We start from the raw sequence: 10,534 nt of genomic DNA, 5'->3' as shown, positions 1-10,534 counted from the left end.
TATGGACATACTCTGTCAGAGTTAAGAAACTGACTTAATATTTTTTTTTTGAGAAAGAAACATTTAGTGTAAAGCAAATGTTCATCCGACGATGTTTATGTAAATGGTTCTGTAAATAGCTTATTTGCTTTTTGGGTTTATTACTGTCAGTGCCCCCAGGGTCGAGCCACACCTGCTCATCAGTTGTGGCGTGGCGCCAGTGCAGAGACCACATGCAAACTGAATGATAGCACCGCGTATTGTGTTTGAATGGCTTACAACTTCAGGGTACGAACACTGGAGATTAGTTACCTAAGATTGGAGAATTCAAATATCCCCATATGGACTCGTGTTCCGTTTCAGGGCATATGACAATAAAACACATTTGACTCGCCCATTCCTTCCACCTATATTCCCTACTCCAGCTTCACAATCCATACATCTATCCTTATCTCACACCTTTTGTGTTTTTTTCATCTCTGGCCTTTGTTCAACCATAGGCCTATCAAAAAAACGCTCACCTGTCTTCGGTGCAGAACTCGGCTCAGTCATTGCTGCCACAGTTCCCATTGCAGAGCTTCTCCCTGGCTGCTGAGCCATACTCTCATCCCGGCAGTGTCTCCTGTGCAGAGCTCCGCCCTCTCAACCTCGGCGTTGTCCCCAATGTAGAGCTATGCTTTCTCATCTCGGCAGTGTTCCCCGTGCAGAAGGAGAAGAAGAGTCTCACCTAACCATGTTCTTCAGAGACGCTGCCTGACCCCGCTGAGTAACTCGAGCACTCTGTGTCCCCGTGGCAGAGCTCCGCCCTCTCAAGCCCGGCTGTGTCCCCAGTGCAGAGCTCCGCCCTCTCATCCCGCAGTGGTCCCAGTACATAAGAAGAAGGGAAACGTTGCCCGTGCATGTCCTCCAGACACGCTGCCTGACCTGTTGAGTTACTCCAGCACGCTGTGTCCCCAGTGCAGAGCTCCGCCCCGCCGCCGGTGTCCCCAGCGCAGAGCTCCGCCCTGCCGCCCCGGCGGTGTCCCCAGTGCAGAGCTGATTGGTTTGTGAGGTTTGACCTGGCGGGTCACGCCGCACAGGACGATGGTCCATTATCCATCATGGAGGCGATATTTCACGAGAAAGTAAGTTGATGGCGGAAATTGTGTTTTAAATCGTCAACGCCAGCGGCGGGGAGGCAAGACGAGGCGGCATCACTCTGAGATGTTTTGGTGGAGGGGGATCTAATGAAGCCGGGCGGCCCCGAGCTGATTCCTTTCCTACAGGCCAGGCTTCGTGCACCGGGAGGCGGACGGCTGCACTGGTGTCGGGTGTTGACTAATGGTCGGGTAGACAGGGCAATAACTTCGTCTATCCGAGGTGGCAAGAGTGGAAAACCGGTGAAATGGCTTCAGGCAGAACGGCCTGGGAAAGAGGGGCGCTAATTTGGAAGGCTTGACAGCTGGGAATACTGGAAAAGACGACCAAAAAGATGTTAAATGTTTCAACAATTGGAACAAAAAAAGTAATGAGACAAGGGGAAGGTGAGACCAATGCAAACAGGAAGAGTTTCACCTGATCCAGCACTGGGAGATGGAGAGGAGAGTTTAAACTAAGGGGAATGGGATACAGAGTAAGAAGAGAGTGTCAGCCAAATGAAAAAAAAAGCTTAAGCTCCAGCACATGGGGAAAAATAGTAGGCTGGTTTCATCCATTAGAATACAAAGAATCTCTTGTGCAAGGAAGGTATTTATTCACAAAATGTTGGAGTAACTCAGCAGGTCAGGCAACATCTCGGGAGAGAAGGAATGGGTGACGTTTTGGGTCGAGACCCTTCTTCAGGATGTTGCAAGGATGTTGAACTGAGGATGACGATTAACTTGTGACTTTAACAACTCAATGCACAGAATTGTTAATCTTTGTGGGACAGGGGGACGATATTATGGATGAGATGGAATGACAATATTGATCAAGAAGTCCTTTAATGCATTAAGGAAGGAGGGTATTTTGGATGGTATCTGCAAATGAGGCTCTATGGCTGAAGCTTCAAAACAAAAAGCAGGTGATTACTTTGCAGGGGTGTACCATAAACCTCCAAATAGTTAGCGGTAGATGGAGGAGCAGTATGCAGTCAAGTCACAAATAAACTAGTTGTGGAGAATAACTAGAATGAATTGGAAATTAGGGTCCTGGAGATTTCTTTTCCCAGGATGGAAAAAACAAATTCTAGAGGTAGAGCTTTAACACGAGAGAGCAAAGTTTAAAGGAGATGTGCAGAGATCCAGTTATTTTACACAGAGGGTGGTGAGTGCCTGGAACACGCTGCTTGGGATGGTTGCCGAGGCAGATAGGATACTGACATTTAAGAGACTTTTGGATAGGCAAATGAATATGCAAGGAATGGAGGAATACGGATTATGTGCAGGTAGGTAAGAGTTAGTCTTGATATCATGTTCGGCACAGATTGTGGGCAGTACTGTGCTGTACTGTTTTATGTTCTATGAACTGGGAGAAGATTGATGTCAATATTGATAAGTCTGGACTTCGCAGAGATAGGCTAGGCTCAGCAACTTGTATACTTGGGAGGCATCCAAAAATGAAACAGAATTCAGAGAGTAATGGTGAAGGCCGGCAAGGCTATGGATCCCTTCATGTTAAGCACATCTGGACAAGGGGGGGAAAAGTATAGACAATAAGAAAAATCACAAGATATTTTATGTTACATTGAAGGGAGTAATCAGGAGAAATAGTGAGTTATTTTCATTACAGACCAAAGCCACACCCTGCGCATGGTGTTAGAGGAAGCAGGTGAGGTCCTAATGATATGCTTCTCATTTGTATTTACTGCGGAGATCTGATCTACAATAGTAAAGAACATTGTGGTTGGACAATTCTGGGGTGGGGGTGGGGAGAGGGGCAGCAATGGTAGAATTCTAAAATAAATCACCATTGAAAAGTAGATTTTGGACATTTTACTAGACTTAAAGGTGGATTAATCCCTAGGCCTGATAGGATGCATCACTGGTTTCTATGAAAGACAAAGGAAGAGATTGCTGGGGCCAGAATGAAAAATTCAATTTTTCCCTGGGACAACAAATTTGGTATCTCTATTCAAGAAGTGCAGAAGAGTTAAACCAATTTAGTCTAACATCAGTGGCAGGTAAATTATTGGGGAAAGTTCTGAGAAGCTAAATTTATTAGCACTAGGAGAGCCAAGGAAAAGGCAGATTCTATTTAGGGCACTTCTGACTGAATGATTTATTGAATTTTTCCAGGTCCCAAAGTGCCAATGAGATTAGTGTACTCACTGTAGTCTACATATACTTCAATACGGCCTTGACAAGGATCCCCGATAGGAGACCGAGCCAAAGGAAAAAGTACTTGTGATCCACGGCAATTTGGATCTGAAATTGGCTTGGTGATAGATGACAGAAGATATTGGTTGACAGTCGATTCTGAGAGTGAATGGTAACTGGAATGTTGGGGGGGACGGGGGGGACGGACTGATGAGTGGTGGGGAAGGAGCTAAGAGGGAGGACTGAATGAAAGAAATGGAGCAAAGAGGATGAATAGAGGGGAGGGATTTGAAGGAAGGGTGAGCTGAGGAGAGAGAGGGAGGAGAGGGAAGGAAAAAAGAGGGGAGAGATTATTGGGGTAAGAAGAAATATCGGAGTGGGGTGGGCGGGTCACAAAGTATGTTTCAATGAGAGTGTGGCGATGTTTGGCATTTGGTTAAGAATATAGATTGGTAAAGAGTAATGATGGGAAAGTGGCAATAAAAGTTCAATTAAGTTGGACGGAACGAGTGCAGAGGGTTACAAGAGGTGCACTGGAAGAAGCTGCATCTAATGATCAGTTTAGATATAGGCAGTAATGGAAATGGGTTACGTTAATGATGGATAAGACATGGTGTGAAGCTTAGTTTATTGAAACTGGACATGCAAGATCTTTGTTTCACACTGAGCAAATGGACAAAACGATTTAACCAGTGAGTGTAGAGTTATCGACCTGAGCATGTGTAGGGACTTGTAGGTGTCACGGCAGTGCCAGTTCATGAGTGATAGGAGCAGAATTAGGCCATTCGCCCCATCAAGTCTACTCTGCCATTCAATCATGGCTAATCTATTCTTCCCTCTTAACTCTATTCTCCTGCCTCTCCCCACAATCCCTGGCACCCTACTAATCAAGAATCTATCTCTGCTTTTAAAATATCCATTGACTTGGCCTTCACGGCATTCTGTGGCAATGAATTGCACAGATCCACTACCCCCTGACTAAAAATTCTGTCTCATCTCCTTCCTAAAGGAACGTTCTTTAATTCCGAGGCTATTCTGGTCCTAGACTCTCCTGCCAGTGGAAACATCCTCTCCCCATCTACTCTATCCCAGCCTTTCATTAATTCGGTAAGTTAAATATCTCCCCTCATCCTTCTAATCTCCAGTGAGAAGAGGCCCAGTGCCATCAAACACTCATCATATGTTAACCCACTCATTCCTGGGATCATCATTCTCATAAAAACTTTCTTTGGACCCACTCCAGCACATCCACTCCAGATCAGATATGGGGTCTCTCTCTGCCTCTCTATTTACCTCTGTCATGTGTTGGAGCCTATTACAGAGTCTTGATTGTTGAACCTCTATAGGCTCCTTTGTGCAATACACAAACAATATTGTCTAAAAGGAATGGCCATTTTTCAAAGGAAACATGAAAATTGATACTTTCTTTGCCCTCATCAATGCCATGTAGCTGTTCCAGTGTCCCAAGTAGAATTTCTTACTTAACTAACGTCACTAAAATAGATCATTTTGTGATTTTTATTTTCTTGCAGTTTGAGAGAAGTTACATTTTCTTACGTTTCATCAGTCCTTGCATTGCAAAATTAGTCCATTGTCTGTAAAGTCCTTTGTGATTGAAAGGTTATGAGGAAGATACTTTGTAATCCAAGTTTGTTCTTCAATAAGTGATATTGGTAGAGTCCAAGGTAATTCTGGAAATGTTGACAATTATTGATGAACACAACAAGGTTAGTTTGCTATAAATATGGAGCATTTTTGAGTCAGAATATTACAATGCAAAGTCTCAGTGAAAAACTATTTGGCACAAACTATTTGGACTAAATGCTCAATTTCTGACTTGTATATTGTATCAAGATTCTCTGTTAAAATATCGTGTCAGGTTTGGTACTTCATCTCATTTTTAATTCAAATTTCAACATGCAGCAAAGCTGGATTTCAGCATCAGTTAGAACATTTACAAAAAAACAAATAAGTATCAGTTAATATCCTACCCCATCTAGCCATGAAGCTTTCACCTGATAATCTATACACTGCTACCGATAGCCTTGAAGCTGAGTACCCTGAGGCTATGTTCATCATTGCCAGGGGCTTCAACTAGGCCATCTCAGTATCAAAATACTATCAACATGTCTCCTGACCCACCAGAGGCACAAACTCCCTAACGAATGGCTAGACAACCACCAACGATGCCTACCACTCCAGTCCCCCGCCCATATTTTGGGAAAACTGACCACATTTGGCTCTGCTCATATTCCCTGCTGACATACAGAAACTGAACCATGAGGATCCAGTACCAAAAGTTATCCAGTCCAGGTCCAATGAAACAGATGAACTCCTAAGTGATTGCTTTCGGTCAGTGGACTGGTCCATATTCAAGGACTCTGCAACCAATAACATAAGTATGCCACTGCCATCACAGATTATTTCATTAGGTGTGCAGAGGACTGTGTGCCAAAGAACTTAACCCAAGTGCTATCTAACGGGAAACCCTGGATGGACCATGAGATCCACTCCCCGGTGAAGTCCAAGTTGAACAATCCCAATCTGATCATGAAATCTAGGTACTAGAAATCTTCGCAAAGCCATGAGGATGACCATGAGAAAATTCCAGATCAAACGAGAGTCCCAGAATAGCCACACAGTCACCTGTCGATTGTGGCAAGGCGTGCATGCTATAATGGTCTGCAAAGTGGCTCTGACATCTGCCATCGTAAAATACTTCTGGAGGGTCACGACACCCATCAACTCTAACCTCCCAGACAACTTTTATCCACTGCAGTTTGCCTACCATCGCAGGTACATGGCAGACACAATCTCCCTATCCCTATGCTCTTTGCTAGAACATCTGGATAACAAGGACTCCCATTTTTTGACTGTAGCTCCACCTTCAGCACCATACATCTAACCAAACACATCTTTTATTTAAAGTCATTGCTGCTAACGTCTTTCCTGGTTTACAGCAGGGTTCTATTCCTGAGAACTGTTCATAACCCAATCAGTTTGCAGGTCAGAAATGCAGCTGTGAACCAAGTTTGCACACAGCAAAAGAGGCCCACAGAGGCAGGTTGTCCCTTAGGAATAGATAGGCTGGAGAAGCCTGTTAAATCGAGATTTGCCATTCTTAATAATAAAGTTGAAATTAACAAATTTAACCCAAGCCTTTTTTAGGTATTGCACGATACTCTTGAAAGAGGATTTTTCTGCAGACAAGGTTTTAAATGCCATATACGGTATAAAAAAAAGGACACAGCCTCTGGTGTGGGCAGCTTGTCTCCAGAAATAATTTGCAAATTGCTTACTTTAGTTTAGTTCAGAGATACAGCACGGAAACAGGCCCTTCGAGTCCACGCCGACCAGCAATCCCAGCACATTAACACTATCCTACCCACATGAGGGACAAAGCACAATTTTTACCGAAGCCAATTAGCCTACAAAACTGTACGCCTTTGGAGTGTGGGAGGAAACTGAAGATCCCGGAGAAAACCCTTGTAGGTCACGGGGAGAACGTACACACTCCATACAAACTGCACACGTTGTCAGGATCGAACCTGCGTCTTTGGCACTGAAAGGCAGCAACTCTACCGCTAGGACACCGTGCCGATCCTTTTGTGTTAATTAGAATGGATTCTTCCTGGGTTTGGCATAACAAACAGTTGCCTGCAACGCAGTAGCAGCGGCAAATCTCTTTCCCCAGTCCACATGTATGGGCTGTGCATAAATCGGGGCATTTATAAACTGGAGGCTATCGGTTTCATGGGATGAGATGTATAAATACTATAATTATTTGTGAAGTATCACAAGTTTACTAACTCTTGATTATAGAGAGAGATTTATTTTGGAGAAATTGAGTGTTTGGAATCTCTGAGCTTGGTTGATTAATTTGCCAATTCTCCAGAGACGGCAGAGGCATGACAGTTATTTAATTTACTTTGCTTCACTTTTTCATCTGGTTAGCCTGTGCCTGAGAGATGTGCTCAACTTCACAGTGCTTTGTGCAATAACAAAGTTATTGTACAAAGTTTGTGTGCAATAACCTCAATTGAATAATTGCCATTAACAAGATTTTTTGGTCTCTAAACAAGTGATTCTATTTGGTTCAGTGAGCAGGTTAATGGACTAAGGATAATGCCTGTGCCCTAATCTCACTGTTAATTTATTTGTAATTATCCTATAAATTAATGAATTAGTGGGAGGTACCACTCTCTGTTTATGGTGGGTCTCTTTAGTGCTGCTGCTGCATCTAGTACATGCCACAAAACTATAACAAGTAATTATTCATCATACAATCTGCTATTCCAGGTAATTAGTGCAGCTGGTCCCTGAGAAATGTCTTGTTACCGCTTCGGTTTTGTGCGCTCTGAGTGATTTTATGAGCCTGGTAACTGCAGCCTGTTCCACGAATGGGCAGGAGGTGGCTGACAGACAAGGCGTGAGCATAGTTTGTGAGGTACTGTGCTCTTCTGCTTCAGGGGTTGTATATGATTCTAAAGCAAGGCCACGTTATCCTGAATGCTGCTTCTCCCTTTTGAGCAGTCGTGGGTCAGATGTTCCTGGGAGTCATTGAGGATGTTGCACTTCTTCAAGGAACCTTTGAGCACATCCTAGCTTTTAAGCCATAGAAAATACCAAGATTAGCTTTAATCTATCTTGGTAAGAAGATTGAGCTGCAATTTGTTTGTTTTTTAATCTCCACTGTAAGATTTAAAAAAAAGAGATTAAGATGTGTCTTTTAATGACAAAACAATACAGAATACAGAATACAGAGCCTTTATTTGTCATTCGGTACCGAGGTACCGAACAAAATTACGTTACCAGCAGTCACACAAAAAAAGAAACACAAGACACATAACCCCAACACAAACACCCATCACAGTGACTCCAAACACCCCCTCACTGTGATGGAGGCAACAAAACGTCCGCTCTCTTCCCCACGCCCAAGTCCCCGCGGCCGAGCCACACCGGGCGCTGAAACATCCCGCGGCCGAGCCGGGCGATGGAAGGCCCCGCGGCCGAGCCGGGCGATGGAAGGCCCCGCGGCCGTACCGTGCGCAGCTAAGTCCCGCGGCCGAGCCACGCCGGGCGATGGAAGGCCCCGCGGCCGAGCCGCACCAGCGTTGTAAAGTCCCGCGGCCGAGCCGCACCGGCGATGGAAGGCCCCGCGGCCGAGCCGCGCCGGGTGATGTTAGGTCCTGCGGCCGAGCTGCGCCGGGCGATGTTAGGTCCCGCGGCCGAGCCGCGCCGGGTGATGTTAGGTCCCGCGGCCGAGCCGCGTCGGGTGATGAAAGGTCCCGCGGCCGAGCCGCACCTGGCGCTGAACCGTCCCTCGGCCGTACCGGGCGATGGAAGGTCCTGCGGCCGAGCCGCACCGGGCACTGTTAAGTCCAGCGGCCGAGCCGCACCGGGCGATGGAAGGCCCCGCGTTTTTTTCCCAGCGCAAACGGAGATACGACCCGGAAAGGGTCGCATCTCCGTTGAGGAAGAGATTTTTAAAGGTTTCCCCCACCACCCCCCACATATACACAGCTAAAGATAGACTATTTCATACATCTAACACTAACAAATAGACAAGAAAAGAAGAAAGACAAACAGACTGCCGGCGAGCCGCAGCTGCAGGGCAGCGCCGCCACTTCCGGATAGTTGTCGACTGGGCTTGTATTCACTGGAATTTAGATAAAATTCTTAAAGGATTGGACAGGCTAGATGCAGGAAAAATGTTCCCGAAGTTGGGGGAGTCCAGAACCAGGGGTCACGAAATGAGTCTTTTTGAGAATTGTTGACTTATTTTCAGAATGTTCCAAGGGACACTGCTCCCAGAGTTTACATGAAAGTTTTATGTGCTTTATTCTGTTTGATCCTGCAGCAAGAAGGGTCTCTCTGTGCTCAACATTGCCTCAACAATTTGCTTCAGGGTGAGTACTTCAGCCCCATAGATCTGTCTACAATTGCACAACAATTGGATGAAGAGGAGCGAGCAAGAATGGCAGAGGGGGGGACTACCACAGAAGAATACAAAATATTTTTACAGGTAAAAGTTGCGTCTTAAATCAAACCTGTGTTTACTTCTATTGTTTCAAATAGACTTTTGCAATAGCTAGATTTTAACAACTCAACTCCAAGTCAAACAGTTGTGGGTCTAACATGGGCAGGACCTACGGAGTGAATGAAACATCGAAGAATAGGTGCAGGAGTAGGCCATTCAGCCCTTCGAGTCAGCACCGCCATTCAATATGATCATGGCTGATCATCAGATATCAGTACCCTGTTCTTGCTTTTTCCCCATATACCTTAATTCCTTTAGCCCGAAGAGCTAAATCTAACTCTCTCTTGAAAACATCCAGTGAATTGGCCTCCACTGCCTCCTGTGGCAGGGAATTCCACAGATTCACAACTCTCTGGATGAAGAAGTCTTTCCTCATCTCAGTCCTAAATGTTCAACCCCTTATTCTTAAACCGTGACCCCTGGTTCTGGACTCCCCCAACTTCGGGAACATTTTTCCTGCATCTAGTCTGTCCAATCCTTTAAGAATTTTATATGTTTCTATAAGATCCCCTCTCATCCTTCTAAATTCCAGTGAATACAAGCCCAGTCGACACATTATTTCATCATATGTCAGTCTCGCCATCCAGGGAATTAACCTGGTGAACCTACACTGCACTCACTCCCTCAATAGCAATAATATCCTTCCTCCATTAGGAGACAAATTGCACACAATACTCCAGGTCCGGTCTCACCAGGGCCCTGTACAACTGCAATAGGACCTCCTTGCTCCTAGCAATGGTAGGGCTCTGGGGAGTGTTTTAGAGCAGAGGGATCTTGGAGTGCAGGTGCATGGTTCCTTGAAGGTGGAGTCACAAGTCGATATGGTGGTCTAAAAGGCGATTTGCACATTGGCCTTCATCAGTCAGACTATTGAGTATAGAAGTTGGGAGGGCATGTTGCTGGAATTTAGAATTTAGAAGACTGAGGGGGGATCTTATAGAAACATATAAAATTCGTAAGGGGTTGGAGAGGCTAGATGCGGGAAGATTGTTCCCGATGTTGGGGGAGTCCAGAACCAGGGGTCACAGTTTAAGGATAAGGGGGAAGTCTTTTAGGACCGAGATGAGAAAACATTTCTTCACACAGAGAGTGGTGAGTCTGTGGAATTCTCTGCCACAGAAGGTAGTTGAGGCCAGTTCATTTGCTATATTTAAGAGGGAGTTAGATGTGGCCCTTTTTGCTAAAGGGATCAGGGGGTATGGAGAGAAGGCAGGTACAGGCTACTGAGCTGAATGATCAG

The 10,534-nt window shown here is 45.3% G+C and overlaps 1 protein-coding gene across 3 annotated transcripts in view; it reads left to right on the top strand.

Annotated features, from left to right (window-relative positions):
* The first annotated feature begins 1,054 nt into the window (after positions 1–1,054).
* atxn3 (ataxin 3) overlaps positions 1,055–10,534 on the top strand; it is a 56,438-nt gene continuing 46,958 nt past the window's right edge. For 2 of the 3 annotated variants that reach the window (XM_078406778.1, XM_078406776.1), the window contains exons 1-2: positions 1,055–1,103; positions 9,115–9,279. In XM_078406778.1, the coding sequence (XP_078262904.1) occupies positions 1,080–1,103; positions 9,115–9,279 (189 nt within the window). In that variant the 5' untranslated portion in view covers positions 1,055–1,079. Of the gene's footprint in view, positions 1,104–4,307; positions 4,362–9,114; positions 9,280–10,534 lie in introns of those variants that run through there. The other variant, XM_078406779.1, reaches the window with a different exon arrangement.

The sequence above is a fragment of the Rhinoraja longicauda genome, chromosome 10, assembly GCF_053455715.1.
Source record: "Rhinoraja longicauda isolate Sanriku21f chromosome 10, sRhiLon1.1, whole genome shotgun sequence".
NCBI classification, from domain to species: Eukaryota; Metazoa; Chordata; class Chondrichthyes; order Rajiformes; family Arhynchobatidae; genus Rhinoraja; species Rhinoraja longicauda.
Note: the sequence above shows the minus strand (reverse complement) of the source record. Positions and strands in the feature narration are given on the sequence as shown.